Genomic DNA, 22,782 nt, shown 5'->3' with positions numbered 1-22,782 from the left:
TTAACTGAAATTGTCCAATTTGTTGCTGTCCATCATGTTTAAACAAGTATTCAAACCTCAGAGAAAGCCACAGATAATGGCAAAAAGGGTAAATTACAATAAATTTATGTTTGATTGTTATAAGTATTGCTGGGTAGGTGGCATATACATTTCACCTAAGCACCTCACTAGAGAATTTGTGGAAAAGTCCAAAATTGAACAATTTTGAATTTCGCTTAAACGGAATATCCATTTAAAAATAAAAATTTTATGGTCCACTTTCATCTATAACGAAATGCTTGAAAATACTTTAAAAAGAGGGGGCATATGCGAAACGCTATAAATACACATTATGAGAACTTTATTTTTATGCATTCCAAAAGTGATGACTACGAAAACTTGCCCTATAATATGCTGTACTTGGTGGATCCCAAAATACTAACTATGTACTTTAACGCTATCGCCATCTACAAACGCTTCAATACTTCTGCGCCCCGCCATCTATTGGTGAATAGCTACATCGCTATTTATTAGTTGAACGTATCTGTCTACAGATTACACCCTTTTGACTTAGTCGTCAGGGTCATTCAGTTTGTCAGGGTAATTTAAAATTTTTATCAGAACCTCACATTTCCGGTAATGATAGAAATATTAATATTTTATTTGAATTAAACTGAGTTCTCCTCATATTTAACATGGAAGTTAATCTGAATCAAACTGATGAAGAGTACGTGATTCAAAGGGCGAAAGATGCCCTTAAAGAGAACCCCTATGCAGCCAAAGCATGGATGCTCACTGCCAAGTCTCTATACCCCAATAACTTTGGAGTGCAAGTAAGAAACAGAAAAATATATACCTGTGCTTTGAGAAATCTCTTATGCATTGAAAATCAGAATTAAATTTGAGCAGGATAGTGTCAATAACAAAATTTTCTTTAGTTTGAAGCATACTTAATTGAGAAGACTGCTGGCAATGTGAAGGAAGCAGCAAAGTGTTTCAGTGATATGTAAGTGCTATGCCAGTGTAATTAAAAAAAAATGTTGTAAAACTTTGATGAAGCCCTTAAAGAACCTTTTTTTATACAAGATTAACCATTCTCTGCATTCCTTCAGAGACTGCATTAATTAATTATAGAAAAATTACTCTTGGAAAAAATCTTAAACTTCTATTGAATAGCAGCCTATGAGGCTATAAAACTAGTACATATTTTCAAAGTAGAAGCAGTTTGCTTGTAATCATGTGTCAAACACAACCAACTTTTGAGGAATAATTTCAATTTTAATGAATCAGCTGAGATTATACCTATACAATAATACATACAATATTCTATTTGAATGGCAGGATAGGTAAGTTCCAACAAGCTCCTGAACTTTGGAAAGAAATTGAAAAAGTCACCAGTGCTTTACGATGCGAAACTGACAATGAAGACTCTGAAAAACAATTTCTGTGTGAGATGTTCAAACACATTTCTTCAGAAGTACAACATAAGCTCTTAGTTTTCACTGCTGATCATTGTGAAGATACTATGGAGCATTGCAGGTTACTCTTATTGCTTTTGCAGAGGTTTCCAACAGCAATATCGAGTTATGGAGTGAGTGTTTCTTACATTTTATATGTACATTAACACTCTTTGTAGCCCAAATTAGTGGACACTTTGATGATAGCTGAAAAACACAGTGATGATGGACACTACCCTATAAACTCTTACCGAAGACTCTTAGTTTGTGAATTACTCCCTCTTCTTGCAAAGCAAGAAACCAAGCTGGAATTGAATTCAAAGTTGCTGCTTAAGTTGCTGAACAAAGCTGTTGAATATTATTTGTGTTGTTTAGGAAAATCTAATTCATCTATACAGGTTTAGAACTGCTGAAAATCAAAAGCAGGTTTTTAAGAGTTGGTTTTAGGAAAATGAGGCCAGCAGCGAGAGTACTTGGTCTAAATTGTTTTCGGTGCTAGAATTTATAGGTAGACAGCTGAATTGGCGAAGTCATCTCATTAATTTTACTCAAAGTTGGTAATATATTTATCAAACTAGTAATGTGGATAAACCTAAATAATTGTTACGCAGGTCTAAAGAAAGTTACTGGCAAAACGTTATAATGTATTCCCAAATGAGGGCAAAAGCTATTGTCAGTGATGATAAGCAGCTGTTATACTGCTTGCCTATATTTTTCTTATATTGCCTCTACGAATACACTGCGAGTTTAACGCCTGAACAAGCTCCAGGACAAACTGCTACTCAGTACTTACTTGTAGAGGCTTTCTTAGGTGTGTTTTCCGCAAGATAAAGAAAATCTCTCTATGAAAAATTATTTTAGACCCAACTCTACCAAATCCTGTATCAGAGCCCAAAGGCAAAAAGCGCAAAACTGATACCGATATAATTCACACTACAACTCCATATATTTCAGTAGAAAAACCGGAATTAAAAGTGATGCAGAGCAACTTTTTAATGTGCATTAATTGCTGGGAGTTTATCACTACTTATGATATTGTACATAGAGGTAGGTTGCAATTTTACAAAATATACAGGGGGTTTCAGGTTTAATCTGCGTCCTTTTGGAGGGTGTTAGAAACTATTAGAATAACGAGTTTGAGAACAAAATGTCATTCAACGACTGTGATTTTTAAATAGTTAAAATAAATACTTTTACTTTTACAGTTGTTCTTGTTAGAAATATATAAGGAAAAAGGCGCTAGTTGCTATTATCATATTCATTCACATCTATGTCCTCTAAAAAGAAGTAGAATAAAATAAGTGACATTCTATATTCTCTTCTCCTGTTTATGACTTCATACCACTTACAGAATTCCTTAAAATATATTCTCACTTGAAACTGGACTCTTGGTTAGCTTCCTTCGTAATTGATTATGCAATCTATAAAGGCCGCTACGAGGAAGCTTTGATGTATCTGCAAAAGATTACAGACTCCAATTTGACCTTGCAAAAGTACATCAGATTGGCAGATTTGTTTTATATTCATAAAAGTTACAACGTAAGTGATCCCTAAGTGATAACCTTAACATCTACATAGGTTTATATATAGTATGTAATTTCTAGTCTTGTCTGGAACCAATTTTGCTTTCTTTACCTCTTCTATCATCCAGCAATGTTGGATATCTCAGCAATAGCCTAACTGTAGGGGGAAATCAGAGACATCTTCATTATTTGCCTCTTACGAAATTAGCAGTTTTACAGTATTTGGTTAAAGTTCTCTTAAGGTGCATTAAAGTAGGTATTTTTGACGTCACGTGTGGGGATATTTAGGATTTATTTTCAGGATAACATGGGAAAGCATGATTACAGCGAATTGTCAATCGGACATATTTTTGTATTAACGCAACTTGATTGGCCTCAAGAAGAAGATTTTATACCTCCTCTTTTAGAAGAAATTAAACAGCATCGTTCGTTTCAGTATCATCTTTTCCAGGTAAAACAGAGTATCAAAATTTAATTCCCCTAGCAACAATATTATTCTACTAGAATTACATCATAAATGTGGATATTATGGAAGAGCTGACTTATTTATGGACGCATCAAGGGGGCCAGGTTCATCTAGAAATCCTGCCAAATCTAGGGTAGAATTTTTGACAAATTTCAAATAAGAAGTTCTTTAAACATTTCTTTGCAGAAGTCAAAGAAGAATTGGAACTAGAGGTGCTGATAAGGGCGCCAAAGAAGAACTGAAACAGGCGATAAAGAGACAAGTAGCTCGGAGTAATGAAAAATTGGACGATTTGATAATTAATTTTTTGCGTAATGAGAGAGCCTTAATTCTTCAAGCTTTAGTATGAGTTTTGAGTGAATAACTGAAGTAAAAGGAATATTATTTCTATAGTGCTACCTGTGGTAGTTTATAAGACTTCTAGAGAAAACCTTTTAATAAAGTGTTGTTTTGAAATTTTATTTTAACAAATTCTTGATGTTATGGTATATGGAAAGGTAGGCCCCAGAGTCGATTTAACTGCCTTATTTATGTATATTAATTAAAGTAAATAAATATGTATATATATTAACTTTCTATATTGAAAGAAAAGTTGTACTTTTTAAACCTTTCTAAATGTCCAAACTTTGTAAATTATTTGTTAGGACCTCTAAAAAATGTAATTAATCTAAACAACAATTGAAATGATACAACAGAAATCTAAGGTTATTTTTAGAACTAAATTTATTTAAAATCTTTCATCAGTTTTTCAGCCCGAGGCACAATTTCAAATCGGTGAACTCTTGGAATATCATACAGGAATACCATGAATCCCAAACCTTTCACAAGATAGCTACTATGGCTGCGGTTTAAAAGCCCATATGTCTTTGGTGATATTTCCTCGATATATAACTCTTATTGAAAAAACTATCGGGTAATTATTTATAGTTCAACAGTATGCAGAGAAATATGCGATAGGTCGAGACATGTTCAGCCGATTTTCGAAATCCCTAGCCAAAATACCATTTAACAACTCTCTGCATTAAGCATTATGGGTTTTATAACATTATCCACCTTAAGTTACCTCTAAAATAGATGTAATATATGCATATTTGCACGCATGAAGTAAGCATTATCAAAGGGAATCTAAAAGGTAGTTTAAACTTTACGCAGCATTGAATATTTCTTTTTTAATTTTTATATTAAACTGTTAATCCAGGTATTTATCTATGGACCTTCTTCAGGTAGCTTTGACAGAAATGTCCACGACAATATGAAACACACAATTTCTGGACGTCACTTTCTTTTTAATTTATTTTTTTGCATTTCAAATTTAATTGCTTTTTTGATATGATATTCCTCGCTGCTGAAATTCCATTAACCCTGTGCGCAGTTTTAATTCGTCGAGTCATACGTTCATGCATTTACTCTTATAATGGCCGACTTGTTTTAGCAGCTACAGTAAGTCCATTTTCTCTACCATCAGCCTGTACAGTGGCCGCCGTCTCTGCTGCCCTCGTGTTCTTCTACAGACAGCGGCGAAAAGGCAGTATGTTTAACATTGGGGTAGGAAAACTAATATCGTCGATTATTAGGAATTCCCGGCGCACGATACAGCCTCGCGCAAAGAGCAGCTACTGGTTCTTGAGGAAATTGAATTCCTGTGTTCCATTTAGGCCCGTTCGTACTATTGTTGGAATCAAAGAATCGGGTGCAATAGCAGGTACCATTAGCCTTCCGTTTCAGATAGAGAAACCATCGTTACCGAACTTATGCAGTAACAAACCCTTCGAGTCAAATAACTATTCCCCTCTCTACATTACAAACCAGGGAAAAAAAAATGTAGGGAATAACCACACAATGAATCCTCGCAGACCGTTAACAAGAAATTTCTGCAAAATCCTGGCCATCCAAGAACGAACTGAGGTTCGCCTAAGTAAGAAGAGAAAGCTAGAGACGAATTTTGTTAAACCTGATACTTCGAAATCCGAAGAAACGCCCACATCAAACGACGTACAAAGGTTCTTACTGTGTGTCTGCACAGATCCGGGTTCCCAACGGCAGCATCGAAGGCAGCGATTACTATGACTAAAAAAGATAATACAAAGCGGCATGATATGTATAAGAATTTTGAGAAATTATGTTGTAAAAAGAATGTTATGAAAAGAAAAATGTATTACACAAAAAAATCAAATTGAGTTTGGGAGCCTTACCTTTCAAGATATTAGTTTTTGTCCAATACCTTTAAAATTCATCGATTTTTTTTTAATTTTGAAACGTATTATTGAATTCCAAATTGGGGAAAATTTAACTTATTTAACCAACCCTGTATCTTTTAGTTACCGAAATAATCATGGCTAAGGTCTAGAAACACATACTTTGTATAGTTTCCATTAAATTTTGTTGCAGCAAACTGACTAGTTGGGAATGTACACAGAATTTAACATATCATTATTGAAATATTTCGGAAGACGGTAGCATTTTGCAAAATAATAAAAAAATGCTAATGGATCCATAATCAAAAACCCATCATTTTCAAAACAGAGGGTATCCAAGTTTGATACTTTTTCTCATATTTTGCGTTTTACTTACATATACCATGAGTTAGGATTTTGAGATTTCATACATCTATTTTCCTTAATACTCTACAATAAAATGTCAAAATGGTCGGTAGCCATATACAGGGTGTTGTGTTTTCTTGAATTATGTACAATTTTATGTTTCGTATCTTTTTTCAGGACACCCTGTATGAATTTTGTTACCAAATTTTAATTCATCCTTTAACTCTTTAGCCTTTTGGTCTCTTGCAGTAATGCTTTCACTGTTTTCATGGAATTTGCAAAAATATCTATCGATGAAAATGAAGCCTGAAAAGGCAGAAAGAGAAACATAATAATCAGGCTCACTTATCAATTATCTGAAGCCACATTTAATCCAATTTTTTAAAATAGAAATAAATCTAAACGAAAAAAAGAAATAAAAATTGTTGAAAATGCCTTTTAAAAAACATGAAACTTCGTGAGTTTGTATACCAAAAATGATGCGTTTTTGACCATGGGGTTATTAGCATTTTTTTATTATTTTAAAAAGAACCATCACTCCCTGAAATAAATATCTCTATGGTGATATGTTATACCCTGTATAATTCATGCGTATTTTATTACAATTATTATATTATAGTTACTGCTATCAAAAGTAATCTATATAATTAAAAACTTTAGTTAAGCTATTTTCCTCAGTGCGGCAACATCGAATGAAATTTGACTCCAAGCAACAACTTTCAACGTTGACCTCACCATTCAGCTGTTCTCCTGCTAAAAGCAGGGAAGATGGTCGCGAGAACTCGCGGTTTCCCACTTCTTCGCAGCATCCGAGGTCCGTTGTCTTCGGTAGCTTTACTGGACCTAACCGCCCAGTTGTCACATTGTCACCCCCGTCTTACACCCCTCCACGTCGTCCCAACGTCTTATTAGCAATTTCCCAAGACTTGTCGCCAGAAACGGCAACGCTGAGTAATATATTAGTGTCCTCAAGTGACCGGGGGAAATCCCTCCTCTCTTAATTCTTTTCGGAAACTTCAATTGAAGGCTACGACACCTGTCAGCCGTCTATCATCCGTGGCAGCGTTACGTCACAAGATCGCGAAATGTATCAGGAAAGCAGATGTGCATGGCAGGATTCTTTGTTATTTGTGTTCGGTGTACGCGTGGAAATAAGAGAGATGGAGGCTACGAATGAACGAGGTTTTGAACATGAAAAGGAGCGTAGTAAGGGTAGAGTGGTGGGAACAGGGGGGCAAGCGGACGTCACCGGGGTTCGGGTCAGGGATCGGGGATCATCGAGGTGCCTCGTGTGGGAGTGGGGAAACCACGTAGGGTGTCCTTTGGCGCCACCTCTTATCAGGCTTGCAGAGATGAGGAAGATGTGATGAGTGTACAGTGCATAATCTGTAGTTTCCATGTCTATCCTTCTTGGTTTTTTACTTCTATCAATATAACAATTTGAACCAGTTTGTTGCATTGCAGGGGATTTTTTATGTGAAGAAGAGACTTGCAATTGGTTCATAGAAATACGATGCAAGGGCTCTCGTTTGGTTGAGCTCTAACACATCAACAAGGGGGTTTTATTATTATTATTTTAACATTTCTTACGAACTCAAATCTTCTTACAGATATTTCTCGCAAATTTCGATTATTTCATTGAAATCCTCTGAAATCTCTCAAATTTCCGAAAAAAATCAAGAGATACGGCATATTTTCTCTGTAATAGACGACCTAGATTTATTTGAGAACTGTAAAAAGTTTCAAGCCGATTGAAACTGTTTCGGATATGGAAAATTTCCCCTCAATAGGTCTTCAAAAAGACCCATAATTATTACTTAAGCCAAAACTACAAAACTAAAAACAAAGCTTTTACGATATCCATAAATTTGTTATAAGTCCGATAATATCTTATAATTTCAAAAATATCTGCTTTTAAAACTCACAAACACCTCTGCGGGACCGAAATAAATAATACGGATAAAATGTGGTGATACAACGTAGGTAAATCCCAGAAACCAACATGTATTCATCAGAATATCAAGAAATATAGGGGTTGTTCCCTAAATGTTTATAAATGAATTGCGTAATGTATAATCATTCTCAAACATCCCTAGTTGTCTAAATCAGCTCTCAGCAAGCCGTAAAACATCTTAAGATATTCCTTAAGGACCTCACATATTGTTTGAAGAACAACGAAATTCAACAGACCCGAAAATCGCTTGCTGCCTCAGGTGCCGGCTTCTAGAACAGAGGGGTGAACCTGACCGGCAATAACGTAGAAATCACGTATGGTTACTAACGACGTACATAGCTGTAAACTGTAAGTTGGTATGTAATTAATTCCGAAAAGGATCTCCTGAAAAAGGATTTTTACGTCAAATTTCCATGAGGCGTATGTATTCTTGGAAAATGTGCATGACTTGATTTAAACGCATTGTGACTGGTTTGATACCAACGCTTGCACCGGTCAACCATCACACGTGATCGGTGACTGCCACTGTCTACTGTACTCACTCGCTTGCTCTGCTTCCGAGTTAAACAATCTCGTTCATTAATCTTCGACATCAATAGACTAGTTCGTTAAATGATTTTTAAAGTTGTTTGTTAAATATCTGTGCTTAGAAATGACGGATACGTCAGAGAGATTCAAACCTTGACAAAAATATAATTCTGTTCGTAAGTGTTAAATCTGAAAATATGAATAGGCGAAGGAGGATGCAGTCCTTGACATGGAACATTCCGGTGATTTAGTGGAGGGAAATTGAACTTGAGCACTTTTAGAGCCAAAGTCCCTTTTTTTGAATATACGAACGGAAGCTTTCACCTGAATGTATGTATTCATTCCTACACTCACGAATATGTACTGGACATTTTTTTTCTCTCTTGGATAACTGAAACGGGCTCCAGGCACCGTGAAATCCCCATGAAATCACTATTTCCCTCCAATTACATTTCGTTGTTTTCCATCATTTAGGAAAATTGCCTTCTGAAAACACACTCAACCTTTCAAACCGTTTAAAACCTTGTAAGGTTTCTATTGTCCTGATACACAGCCTCGTAATAATTCCGAGGGATTTAGTTTTTAAACATTTATCTATCCATACCCCTTTATACAGTTTTGTAAATCGTCCTTAACGACATTATCATTTTTATTAAAGGAGCAATAATTGCTAAGAGTTTTCACATTGTTTATGTGTTAGGTGATTGCTGCTAATTTAAATTTTTATTGTTTTTATTCCTTATCCCATGAGCGATTAATTAAACAAACTGTGATTGAATCGAAGGCTCATTGCAAAAAACGGTTAGTAGGAGTTGCGTTTTATGTGTAAACAGGAATAAAATGATGTTAAAATAAAATAAATAAATCAATTTGGCTAAAACAAATATGGATATATGCAAATTTAGAACAGTTTCGACTAGGATCGCAGAAATCTCAAGTTACAGCAACTTTCCTACACCTCTTTCCCCCAGTTTTTAAATTCCACTTTACAATGCTCCCATAAAAATGATTATTTCAGTGCTTTTAAATCAATATTCCAGAACCCTTTAAAAATTAAAAAAAGAGCTCTTTCGTTTACTTTATTCCGCAGTCGTTTTCGGTAAACAAAACAATTTCATTCGAACGCAAACCTATGTTTATGATTAATGATTACATTTATTATAAGTATGTGTATTAATATAGTCGGTTATTACGTATTGTTTAGGATCTTTTCTTTTTAAGATTTTGCAACTAGGAGTAGCGCTCTCCAATAGCAGTTTTTAGGTTGATTTTATGGAAAATTCACATCTACGGGCTAGAGCGAGTTATAGATAAAATTCGCTCTGTAGAACGTCACTGCTGGTGTCTTCTGTGATCCTGCTCCGTTATATAAAAATTTTCTCGAAAAAGCACCAAAACTGAAACCCCGATTTGTGGAAACGAGCTATAGTAATTTTAATAAAATAACTAATAAATATCAGTTTTTTTCGGACTAGTGCCACACTCGTGTTACGTGACCTCGTATACGAAACTTTGTATGGAATGTTCAGTCGGTTGCGACGAGGATGGAAGATTCGCGCGTTGAAAGGAGGACAGAGAGCACGAGAAGTAAATTACGAAGACGGGTCGAATAGTTTTTTTAAACCGATTTCAAATCATTAGCTAAGCAATATTAACTCTGAGCGGATAATCCTAATTAGCATTTCCTCAGTCTCATTAAGTTTTCCTTAAGATTTAGTATTTACTGTCCATTACGGCACGGAGTGTGCGTCCGATCAATGTGAAATATTAATTAACAATTAAAAATATCCAACAAAACAGAAATATTATAAAAACATATTAATCTTACATTTTGGCACTTCCTTGCGTCATAGACGTGCTATCAATTAGTTCCAGTGGAGTACACAGAGGTGGATTAGGCAGTATCTGCATTTAGAAACAAAATAACAGTTACTGTTCGGTAATATAATGTCATTAAAATTAAATGACTCACCGGGAGATATGAACCCCCTTTCCGTCAGGCATCACAGCTGCACTCAATCATTAATCTTGACATTATTTTAAAATATTCATAAACTCTCAATACGGTATCGACGTGTAAATACATACATATGTTTTGCACTTCCTTGATATTGTTTCCTTCGGCAACTAGCTAGGGCCCCCTAAAGTTAGAAGTGTACCCCCCCAAAATGAGTAAATGGGGAAGTTAATAAGTTCTCCCCGGAGCACCGTTGCTTGGACATCTTGCTGCTTAAACAGTGAGCGTTCCCATGCAGGAATATAGGGGCGAAACTCCCCCTAAAAAATATTGTTAACTCATATGCGCACTTTAAACTTTTGAGGTGCATATCAGAAGCGAGACGTCACACAGTGTGATTTTCTCCATCGCTCAGACTATAAAGAGGCCTCGTGGTCCCCCAAATTGCTATATGAACTGTTACACAAAAGACAACCTGTTAAGTCTTTTTCTTCACTAAAAATCTCAATAGGTGCCTCGAGATTTTAGTTTTCACGTTAAACCGATGTACTAATATAACAAGTAATTTGCAACAACAGTACGAGCCTAGGGCTTACCATACTTTCCAATATCTTACACATTAAAATCATGTATAACCAGGACCACTTTACTCGGCTCACTATTTCACAACTTTACGCTTTCGATGGTATAATCGGTTTCTCTTCCACCCTTAGACACAGAGCCAGGGTGTATTGCGCCCCCCTTCCCTTGACATTCCAGAACCCCTGATACTAATACTTTGAACTGGAATCAATGTTTGCCTTCCTTCTCTCTCTTATTGCCTTCAGCATTCTTACGGAAATTTAGATTCCGAGATGCAATAGATGGCTTTCTTGGATATTTGAAATTTCCGCATTGTCAGATGATAGTTTAATGGTAAAATTGAAAGAAATTAGCGAACGCTAAAAACTGGGACATATACTGGACATGAGAATATGTGTGATTTAGCAATCGAGTAGTTGAAATAGCTGCAACTTTGGTGTTCTGCTCTTTCAAAAAGGACAAAAAACACCCAATTTTCACAATAGTTCGCCAGTATTTGGAAACTGATATGAAAATAGCATCACCCACTTGAGTCAGGTGGAGAGAAAAAGTTCATACATTACTTGATATTTTGCCAACTAGCTCAAAAAAGGTTTCAGATACGAAAGCAGTGTAGGAGGCAAAGGGAAGTTGGCTCAGAAACCAAGAGTTTTTCCATATATTCGTATTTAATTTCATAGAGTTTCTTCAAATCAATTTGAACTCTTCAAACTTACCTGAGAAAATTCCGTATACTTTTTTATTCTTAAAACGAAAATATTAGTGATATGAGAGCGGACGTGTTCAATGTAGTTTTGATGCTGCCTCTTCAGATTTTCGTGGAGCTTCCATTAGGCACGTCTACAAATAAAAAAAAGGGCGGATTTAAAAATCACCATCAAGTCAGAGATAAATTTAGATTTTTAACTCAAAATTTTTGAGAAGAATTTTTAACATGAAGAGAAAGGTTATTTGGCCTTCAAATAACACATAATTATTGTTTTTTTTACTATTTACATATTTTCATAAATTATTCAAAGTAAATTAGAATATAATAATCGTGGTTTCACGATAGAAAAATAGCGATTGTTACATGAACCTGAAACAGTTGACATAGCATTTTAATTAGCTATTCAGCTTTGATCAAACTACTAAGCCAATTTGCTAACACAGCGACTACAAAACTGTTCATTAACCTAGTAATATTATATCATTTTCTTGCCATGGGAAATATAAATTTATGTTATTTTCGAACCACTGATTTCAGTTGGTCTTTAAGACGTTTAATAATTTAGATGTGTAATAATAAATCAGTATAGTCACGCCAGTGGAACTCTTTCAACCATTCACGTTACCCTCAATAATACCCTCGATATTTCAGGTATGGTCTTTTGAGCTGAAAATTGTCACCAGAAGTTAATAATAAAACTGCACAACTGTGAGTTGGAGCTAAAGATAGATCCGAGAGTGAATCGCGGAAAAACATCTTTCTCAGCTATAATGCGTATAGTGCGTGTAAAGTGTGAAGTGCGCGTTCGAGTGAAAGTGAAGTGCACTAGACAACTTAAGGCCTCATGGATGAACTCAACAAATCCCAAGAAACTCTTAAGACACAAGTGAAATTAAACGCATTTCTACTAACAGGCAAACAATACAGTGTGTAAATAGGAAAAATTTCAATATGAGAAGTTATGGATCGCAGGCCAGCGACGTTGAGGAACTCATTCAAAACTTCGAGGTAACACCAGACAAGAAGATTAAATAAAAGAGCATTTCTTTCGACGATTAGAGAAGATTGGAATGCAATTATAACGACAAATCGAAAATTTTCAAAACTCGACGCTGGAAGAAGGTCAAACTGCTCTGAAGAAAACAACAAAAACGGGTTTGAGACCGAGAATAGCCAAAGTCCAGGAATAGACGAGCTGGAGCTCGATGCTCGGGAACAACTCACCAACTCCTCCAATACTAGCATTAACACTAAACACAACATTGGGAGTACCACGTGGCAAGATACAGCAATAAACGATTAAATGTTACTGAGCTGATTAACAAAATACTAGATCTTTCACGAAGCAAGCAAAAGTCATCAGAACGTTAAAGGAGATTTACAGTACAAAGAGTTGTTAAAAGCTGTCACTAGTGTAAATGGGGGTAATGGTGCATTGCACCTTCTATGCATCACAAGGCATAGAGGATAGAGCCCCCTTAGGGGATGTATCATAATTCAATAAGTGACCCAAGAGAACTCTAGAATTTTTAAAACAAATTGCGCTAAAGCACGATCAACCCAGCTGAGGAAACAAAAGTATCAAGTTTTTAAGAATTAGATGAAATATCTGTTGAAAGGAAATGAAGAAATGATAAAATTGCCTGTGAAGCATTTTCAAGGAAGTCAATATCACGACGCACAGACGATACATACAATGTGGAATTATATTCAAAAATGAAGAATCATAATTAGCATTAATCGATACAAGGTTAAAAGTATTGGCACGTTTGTTTATGTTAGAAAACGATGAGTCGATGACACCAACCTGAAATCAGTATACAAAAAATTGATGAATAAACATGTATGTATGTTAGCCTAGGTCAAACGCAGAAGGTGTAGTATGAAACCAACAAACAGGGAAAGAACTATGTGCATCTCTCGTCGTCGTTCTTTAGAGAAACCCCCCACTCTTAGAGAAACCAGAAGAACTGCAAAGTCAAAAGTCGTTTTGCATGGTCCAAAACATCTAGCGGGAAAAGCTTAAATGACATGTCCAAAAACTTAACAATATTAACTGAAGATATAGAGAAGATGTATCGACCAATCCTAATGAACAAAGATCGGGGTCACTACAGAACTTTATGAGGATTCACAACTTGTGATCCAATTCAAGAATTCAAGCTATTTAGTGTAATACTCGAAACCGTAGCAGTACCGTACGTAGTCGTACACCTGTCCAAAGCGTAGCTGAAAACGAAACGGAGACGTTTCCATCAACGTAAAAAACGCTTTTACAAGACTTTTATGCAGACTATGTGGTATCCCAATGGAAACGAAACTTTCAGAATCGCATGGAGCAGTGTCTGTACTTGAAATTATTGAATTTATTTACTTGAGATTATTAAGATCGATATACAGTATCGGCCAAAATTAAATTGACTAATAATTATTCACTAAAAGTGAGAAATCGACTAAAAAAAATGTATATATATATATATATATATAGTATTGTGCAAAAAGATAACAACTTTTAGTAATATGATGCCAATGATGTTTTCTTCGTGGATATCTATTTTTATTTTATTTATTTATAAATATTGTTTACTTACAATTGTCAATATATGCTCATTTCAAAAAAAGGGCGAACTGAATCTAAAATATATATATATATTTTTTAAATCTATTTGTGCATAAAGATAGCAACTACTAGATACCATGTTATTTTCTTCATTTTATTCGGTTTTATTGCTTGGTGAACCAAAAATATATTAATATTTAACAAATTTAAAATGATTCGAGCCAAAACTATATCTCTGGAAGTTAATAATTTAGTGATAAAGCATTTTCACGATGGCGCAAAGCAAAGTGAAATTGCGACAAGTTTAAAACTTCATAAGTCTGTTATTAGCCGAATAATTAAAAAGTTTAGAATTTCTGGTGAAGCTGGTCCAGCATCCATACCAGGAAGACCCAGAAAAATCACTCCCAGAATGAACAGATTACTACTATGAATCTCCAAAGTAAATCCATTTTTGTCATCTTCTCAAATTTTGGCCAAGTTAGAAGAAGCGGGTGCGACAAGTGTTAGCTCAAGTACGGTAAGAAGGAGGTTACTTGATGCTTCTTTACCAACACGTCGTCCTGCGAAGAAACCATTGTTGTTCAAAAAAAATGTAAAGGCCCGACTTCGATTTGCACAAGATCATTGTAATTGGTCAATGGATAATTGGAAAAAAGTGGTTTTCAGCGATGAATCCAAATACAATTTATTTAATAGTGATGGGATAGTTCACGTAAGAAGATCTACTGGCAAAATACTGGACGAAAGATACGTTTGCCGTACTATTAAACGTAGAGGAGGAAACGTCATGGTATGGGGCTGTTTCTCTTCACTTGGAATGGGTCCTATTGTTAGAATCAGTGGAATAATGGTTCGTTTCATGTACAAGGACAGTCTCAAAACACATTTAGTGCCTTACATGGACGAACTTATGCCACTAACAGCAATCTTTCAACATGATAACGATCCGAAGCAAGCGTCTAGGTTTGTCAAAGAATGGATTCAAAAAGAAAATATTACTGTAACGATTTGGCCGTCTCAATTCCCGGATTTAAATCCGATTGAGAACCAATGGCACTACGTTGACACTAAAATTCGAACTCAAAATTACAGTAACACCAATGATTTGTTTGTCGCAATCGAGACTGCTTGGAACGAATTGGATGGAGACTACATCAAGAAATTAATTGAATTTATGCCGAAAAGATGTGCAGCAGTAATAAAGCAAAAGGGCTATTACACTAAATATTGATTATAACATCTCTATTAAATAATATATTATATTATCCAAATAGTTGCTATCTTTTTGCACAATACTGCATATATCACAGTGCTCTCGTATTTGTTTCTACATTTCTTTTTATTTTTTACATTATTTATAAAATATTTTCTTTTTTATAAAGAATTAGGAATTTTAACTGATAAGGAAAGCGACAAATTGTATTGACCATAGTTATTTTTGCAATGAGGAATGTTGCTTTGAATTACTGTTTCTTCAAATTAATACACCTTTTTGTACATAATGCCATCTGGAAAGTCTTTGTCAATTGACTTAAAAACAATAATTATTGAGTACTATGAAAGGGAGAAATCACAAAAGATGGTATAAAAGCAGTTCAATTTATGAAAACAAGTAGTGTCTTTGACAATTAAACATTACTGCCTTCAGAGCACTGTGTCCAATTTAAAACAAGGATATGGACATCGAAAAACTTTTACTAGCCTTGATATAAAAATACAAAGGCTCATCACTAAGACCCCTTGGATGTCTGCAACTAGCATTTGTGGTAAATTAGGTAATATTGACCTTTCTTCTCACACGGTCCAGAGTCGTCTAGTAGAATTTGGAAAGTCTGTCTATTAACTAGCACGAAAACCAATGCTGTCCAATGATATAAAGAAGCTAAACTGATGTCTATGTTACATGTCATAATGCTACACTTCACCTTCACTGGTCTGTGAACGATTGGAAAAGTTTTATTTAGTGACGAAACCAAATTTAATATAGTTAGAACTAAAAGATCTCAATGTGAACATCGTCTAATATAGAAAAGGATAGATTTTAGATATGTTTGTAAGATCGTAAAGCATGGAGGTGACAACACCATGATTTCGGGAGCTTTTTCTGGTTAAGGTATGGTTCTATCGATGGTTGGGAATTTGATGCTATCCTATGTTGAATGGGAATTGCCGCTGTCATACATATTTCAGTAGTATAACGATACAAATCATACCTCCAAAATTGTAAACGGCTGATTGAGGAAGAAAAAATCGAAGTGATGAAGTGGTCCACCTAGTTCCCGAATCTTCATCCGCTTAAAAATCTTTAAAAAATTGTTGAAAAGAATATTCGGACCTAAATAATTCATGAATGGACAAGACCTTTTTACGGAAGTCCAAAAAATATGGAAAAAGATAAATCCTTAAATAATATCCAATTTGATAAAGAATCGATGCCAACAGGATGTCGCAGTGTGATTAAAAATAAAGGGAATTGGACAAAATATTAATAATTTATTAACATATTCGTCGAAATATAACTTTTTTTACGTCAGTCAATTTAATTTTGTCTAGTTCAATTTTTGTTCAAATTTTAAAATTGAACTTTTGCTTCTGTGCCTTCGTTAAATTTGATTATTATTAACTTTTTTTTTAAACAAAATGTTTATCTATTTTAATAAAATTATCATTTTTAATATCATTATTTTTTAATTAAAAAAATATCAACATTTTCTTATATTCATTTTCATTTTGTCCGATATTGTACATACTATAATTGAGCCTATTAGAAAGCCTTGACAAAATCCTGTTTTACTGATATCTTAATGAGGAACTATCTCAGAAAGAGTAAATGACCTACAAAACACATTTACGCTTACATTTTCCCAACTCATGCATAATATCTTATCTCATTAAAATAAATTTATATTGCGTCTGGAGAACGTCCCTATAATGCCAACCACACTACAATATTAAAGACCTCGAAGATGTGGACGTAACATTATTTTTTTTTGGTATACACTTTTATCCCCCTCTTTCTGACAAATCACACACAAGTGTGTGGGGGGCGAAAATGACGTCGTCATGACTTTTAATTTCGTATATGCGTCGATTTGGCTTCTCCGAGGACAAAATTACGTCATAGAGACGTCTTTTTCTCGTCCATAAAATTGGACCGAATTTGTTGCGAAATGTCAGTAATGATTTGCTACGTCCAGTTCTTTTAGATCTAGACCGTTGTTTTATATTAATTTTTTGTGAACTATATAGAGGTGAAAAATGATCTGTGAGTTTACCACGCCGTGAATTAACCGACAAGTTGAGTCATCATTGAAACCTAACCAGTTTGATGCCTTGAATGTTGGCCATAAGGTCAACCACGGCAGTATCACGCATCACATAAAACACTGCTGTTGCCTTTGCAGGACAAATACGAACATCGGATGGTTTCTGCTCTCCTGCTATATGCGCTCGAGTTTTAGCAACCATGTGTAACCGTGATTACGTCATACGTGGAAAATTCCTTCACATGTGCCAGATAAAATCAATCGATTCTTCTGGAAACCACCAGATGGAATTGGGAGAGAGTGAGATTTACGTCAATAATAATAGTAATAATGAATTTCGACATCACCAAAGTTCCAAATAGGAACAAGTAAATGGTCCTAAATTTGTTTGCTTGAGGGCTTGTTGATAGTAGCACTAGTGATTAAAAATAATATATCCTTTGTCTTTTAACCGATGGCAATGGGAAAGTTTTAATGCAGGGAAAAACCTAAAGAATACCACCACCACACATAATTTAATAAAATATTTTCAAGAGATCAGGACGCTCCCGAAAGAGCACTCACTCAACGACAATGAAACACTAACGCAGAGACCGGTGCAATGGACCACAGTTGCACCACCGAAAGGTCTTAAATGTGAACAATAAAAACTACATTTTAATAAAATACCTTTTGATCTTATGTTCTAGAACCAAATTGGTGTCAAGATCACAGAAAACTCGCGAGCGTTTCGACGATATCAAACTCTTGTCCTGCACATCGCAGAGCGGAGGTTTAATCCTCTTCCTCCTGCTCTCCTGCTCAAAAAGGAGTCCCTCTGTGCGCGAAAACTGACAGCTGCGAGGACAAGGAGTTGCCGCAGTGATGATGGGTTGGACTGGGAAAGATGTTGAGTGTATACTTGGGCCTAAATTATGACGTACCTGTGTAGATCCTGTTTGTAAACAGACATGAACTCGTATTGTTGATCGATATGAAGTAGAGAATCTTTTTATCGAGTAGAGAAATAATTTTTATCTGATCCTTGAATATATATATATCGCGAAATTCAGCATAGTAAGCCAGCTAGTGGGAGGCGAGAATGAATGATGATAATTATTACTCCCAGTGCAAGATTGAAGTTTATAAATTCAGCTTCAATGAGACTTGAAGAGATGGTTGAAGATCCGGTGGTCCGCGATCGAATATTGCAAATCCTGAAGATTCTCCCAACTGTGCCAAAAAGTACTGCACAAAAACAGCATTTTCGAATAGAATCTGAAGCAACTAGTAATGGAAACGTATAAACGGACCTGCTTCACCACCCCGGGCCACTTTGGAAAAATTGTCAATTGGCACTCACAATTGTGAAAACTCTCAGAGGCTTTGAGAAACGGAGTACGTCTCTGATATTCACGAGTATCGGAACTTCATAGTTATTAATTTTGTATGAATGAAATCAGAGTCGAAGTCAAAGAAGGTAATAGAGCGTAAACGTCAAAGGAAACGTAGTCGTTACCGCTCAAACTTTGTACGAGCTATGCAAAACACAGAAGGAACATTACTGATTCCTTATGAAAATGTGGGCCATATCGAGACGGGAGTGATAAATGGACAAAATCGAATTTTTCTTTTTCTCGACATAAAACTTCTCTAGGTTTCAAAAGTCTATGGGACTGAGAGATAAGGCATAGCACTGGTTTTTGAAAATAGTAAAATAATACAATTTCATCACAGTTTTGTAGTTCGATATGAAAAAATCAGAGGCGTACATACGCAGAATTCAAAATTTTAAATATGACAAAGAAACAGTTCTTTGATAAACGTATAATAAAAACTTATAGAAATTGTGACGAACAAAATAAGTAGATCACTGGTTAATATTGTATTCATGTTGAACGTCCATAAAGGTTCTCTCTATTCGGAAAAACATGATAGTAAGCCACCAAAGCAGAGAAGAGCAAAACCCAATTTTCCGGGAAGAACCAGCAACAAGATAACAATCAAATGGAAAAATATGCATTTGGAAAATTAATGGATTTTGAAAGGCTGCGACATGCCACTGATTTAGTACATGCTGAGTACTGCAAAAAATATCTATAGTTAAAAACATTTAAATGAGAAACATGAGAAAAAATACATGGAAGAGTTAATTTCTAAAAATTTGTAGTTTTAAAAATATTGTGATACGTCAGTAAAAGCAATGGCGTATAGGGCACAATTTTAAGAGGGCTAAAGAAAGGAATTAAATATGTTGTGAAATTACAGTGCTACGAAATAGGTCCCTCAAACTTGTTTATTTTGGGAATAAAATCAAAAGTAATGTGAAACTGTAACACATTCTATCAAGGAAGGTTGTAGGTGCAAGTAGTACCAAAAAAGTCCATGACCGCTTCATGTGTTGTTAATTGGTTCTTGATGAGAAAAATACCAAAAAACCTTAAGTATTTCGTTGATCTGTATCGCTCTCTCTGATTTTTGAACACCTAAAACATTCTGCTCTATTTCTTATGTTTGTTTCACTCCCTCCATTCGGAAGTATCTCTGAGCCCGAGGGCCATATTCTTGATTATAGGAAAAAGGAAATGACGCGTATTTGATAATCATAAACTATATAAATTTGTAATAGATTTCTTGACGTCATTCCTTGAGGAACATTTCACCCCGCAAAATCAAGAATCTGGTGCTTGCAGTCCTAATGTGCAACATATTTGCACATATGTATATAGTAAAGTTTTTCCTACAATTATTCATTTAACCGAATATTTAACTCTCGTTCGCTACTTTATTTCTCGAGATAGCTCGTCTCGAAACAAATATTTCTGTCTCATATTTTACATTTTCGATTAGTAATTCCCCCTTCGAAAACCCGAACAATACAACAATAAAAGAGGCCCTTTACGTCTTGCTATCACATCCGATGACCAAATCAGATAACTACCATCACATTTCTGCAGTCCTAATCATTTGGAGGCTCTAAAGGCGGTCCTAGGGGGTTGGACGAGGCGTAGCCCCAAATCCTGTGTGGGTCGCGACACAGCACTCCTTCGCTTGCAAGGTTACAGATAAAGGCGGTGTTAACAGTCCCAAATACCTACTTTCACTGTAATTAAAGCATCCAACTATAGCAATCCGGTTTCCTTTGTTTTTAGTTCCTGCGATGGTCAATAGAGCTAGGCATTGACCTGAACTTGAATGAATTTTAGACCTAGAGATAGGTACCGTTAGTCATTAAAGATTTGTGTTTAGCTCATCATACGCCCTGTATTACATTACAGCAAAAGTACGATAATGTACCTAATTTATGTGCATGCTGCTGCTATGTTATGAACAGAGTTGTACTAATTTGAATTCATAAAAAATCACTGCTACAGCGATTGTTAATTTATGTGGACAAATAGTTCTGGTGGGAGCATTCCAAGATAAGACGTCCCAGCGACGGTACGTCCCTAAAAATCCTCATTTTCAATAGCTTTACAACGTCTATCGTGGGTTTTAATTTCCTGCGATAGTTAATAGAGTCTGGACATCAACCTAATCTTCAATTAATTTTATACCTCTGAGATAAGTACATGCCATTAGTCATTGTAGATTTGTGTTTTGTTCATCACACGCCCTGTATTACATTACAGCAAAAACGCTATAATAAACCTGGTTTATGTTTGTGTTCCTACTATGTCATGAATGTAATCGTACTAGTTGAATACTATTATAGACATATAAGGAAATATTCTTGGTGAGATCGTTCCAAGGCATCCAAGACTACATAACTAAATCCTCATTTTCAATAGCTTTTTATGGATTTTTGCACTTCCATAGAGACTTCTTCATCATGGTATTGAGCAACAAAAAAGTTCATGTGAATTGAGCATTTTCGTCCTTCGAGCGTATCATATATTGTCAGAATACTCTCTGTGAAAACTTCTTTTGCAAGCGATGAAATTGTTTAAAATTGATCTAGAACTTTAAGTTTGACATCCAGCTCTTGAGAATTACCCCTAATTTGCGGATCATGTGTATGCATCAAATTGTTTGATTCCACTTTCTCTGATGCATATCCCTCTTGTGAACGTTAATAATGAATTATGTATTTTTCTATGACGCAGTGGGAAAGTTAAAGAAGGTGGGAAAAGAATGTGCCGTATCAGATCTGGACCGCTGTGGATGTTGGGGACAGTAATGGTAGAACCCTGCCTTGACCATTACCAGCTTGTTTTCATGTAGATCCTAAACCCTTCTTAGACCAATAGGTGATTGGGGAGGATTTAATAAGGCGCAAATAATTATAATTTTTCTTAAAGAGAATTAGCACAACGCATTTTTCCAAATTTCTTTACCTTTATTCGTATTTTCAATTTTGGATACCCCCTCCTACCTTCTTTATCATGCACGACTTCCGTTACGAATGGTTGCTAGCCACCCTATGACGTCACCTTGTCATCGATCCACGCAGTATGGTGTAATTGATGTCACAGCTAATACTTAACTTAGCCCCACGTCATAGCCCATACTCAATACAGTATCGGCTTCAAGGCCATAGTATTAGACCCAACGAATATTAAGGGGAAGCTACCTTCTTTCGTGTAGTTCATGATTTGAAATTTACAATCTAATTCCCGATAAAGTAGTCAGTAATCCGTTCTAAATGGACATTATACTGCAAGTTTTAGTTGATATTTTGAGTATGAGACAAATAGACGGAAAACTTTACAGATTACGCCTTTATGGTTCCTTCAATAAAAAAATTAAAGATCGCAGGCTAGATGGACCACTCTGTGTGACATAATCTTTGTTAGATATGGCTTTAAATGATTCAGTTAGATTTGCTGTGAATAATTTTGCCTATATTTCGGAAACTGGTGGAGGATTTTTAAAAGAGATTTTGAAATTTCACTTTCGTAACAGTTTGACGATTTTTTTTAAAACGCCCAATCGTACCTGATTGTTACTACTTTTGCCTACAGTCACGAGTATTCGTTCCGTTTCCTATTTGTTTATACAAAAGGTTGTTTTTGAAAAAAATCGTGTAACAATGTGCACCTTCAAGGTTCGAGCAGGGGACACCGACCGTCCAGGTTCCACTCTGGGTGACTAGGCCTGAAAGGGGACTTTGGACCTCCAAGGTATTGTCGGAGGGTCTCGTCGTGCAAGTTTTCTTGAAAATTTCTAAAGTTGGGAGATGCAGAGTTTTGCCAGTTTTCAAAATTTTAATGCTTTTCTGTGATTTGCTGACACCAAACTCCTGCGGTATCGGGAAATCTAGGATTAACACGCAACTT

The 22,782-nt window shown here is 35.4% G+C and overlaps 2 protein-coding genes and 1 long non-coding RNA gene across 5 annotated transcripts; 2 read left to right on the top strand and 1 right to left on the bottom strand.

Annotated features, from left to right (window-relative positions):
• The first annotated feature begins 567 nt into the window (after window positions 1–567).
• On the top strand, window positions 568–3,965 carry IntS10 (integrator complex subunit 10). Its single transcript, XM_066291211.1, has 12 exons — window positions 568–812; window positions 918–985; window positions 1,321–1,570; window positions 1,616–1,834; window positions 1,884–1,993; window positions 2,048–2,247; window positions 2,298–2,483; window positions 2,788–2,975; window positions 3,041–3,211; window positions 3,261–3,410; window positions 3,464–3,558; window positions 3,612–3,965. The coding sequence occupies exons 1-12, from the start codon at window positions 675–677 to the stop codon at window positions 3,772–3,774; spliced, it is 1,938 nt and encodes a 645-aa protein (XP_066147308.1). The 5' UTR covers window positions 568–674; the 3' UTR covers window positions 3,775–3,965.
• Window positions 1,132–18,618, bottom strand: LOC136344119 (uncharacterized). Of its 3 annotated transcripts, none has more exons than XR_010732913.1 (6): window positions 18,448–18,618; window positions 11,703–11,826; window positions 10,536–10,724; window positions 10,420–10,474; window positions 10,276–10,352; window positions 1,132–2,891 (listed from the first exon to the last, which is right to left on the bottom strand). It is a non-coding gene; the product is annotated as an uncharacterized lncRNA (long non-coding RNA). The 3 variants fall into 3 exon arrangements; XR_010732912.1 differs by lacking the exon at window positions 18,448–18,618 and adding an exon at window positions 18,194–18,260; XR_010732914.1 differs by lacking the exons at window positions 10,276–10,352; window positions 10,420–10,474; window positions 18,448–18,618 and adding an exon at window positions 18,194–18,260.
• Window positions 4,670–5,803, top strand: LOC136344118 (uncharacterized). Its single transcript, XM_066291249.1, has one exon. It carries the CDS (start codon window positions 4,755–4,757, stop codon window positions 5,490–5,492), a length of 738 nt encoding a protein of 245 aa, XP_066147346.1. The 5' UTR covers window positions 4,670–4,754; the 3' UTR covers window positions 5,493–5,803.
• Window positions 18,619–22,782: the final 4,164 nt, after the last annotated feature.

This window comes from Euwallacea fornicatus, chromosome 16 (assembly GCF_040115645.1).
Source record: "Euwallacea fornicatus isolate EFF26 chromosome 16, ASM4011564v1, whole genome shotgun sequence".
Lineage (NCBI taxonomy): Eukaryota > Metazoa > Arthropoda > Insecta > Coleoptera > Curculionidae > Euwallacea > Euwallacea fornicatus.
Note: the sequence above shows the minus strand (reverse complement) of the source record. Positions and strands in the feature narration are given on the sequence as shown.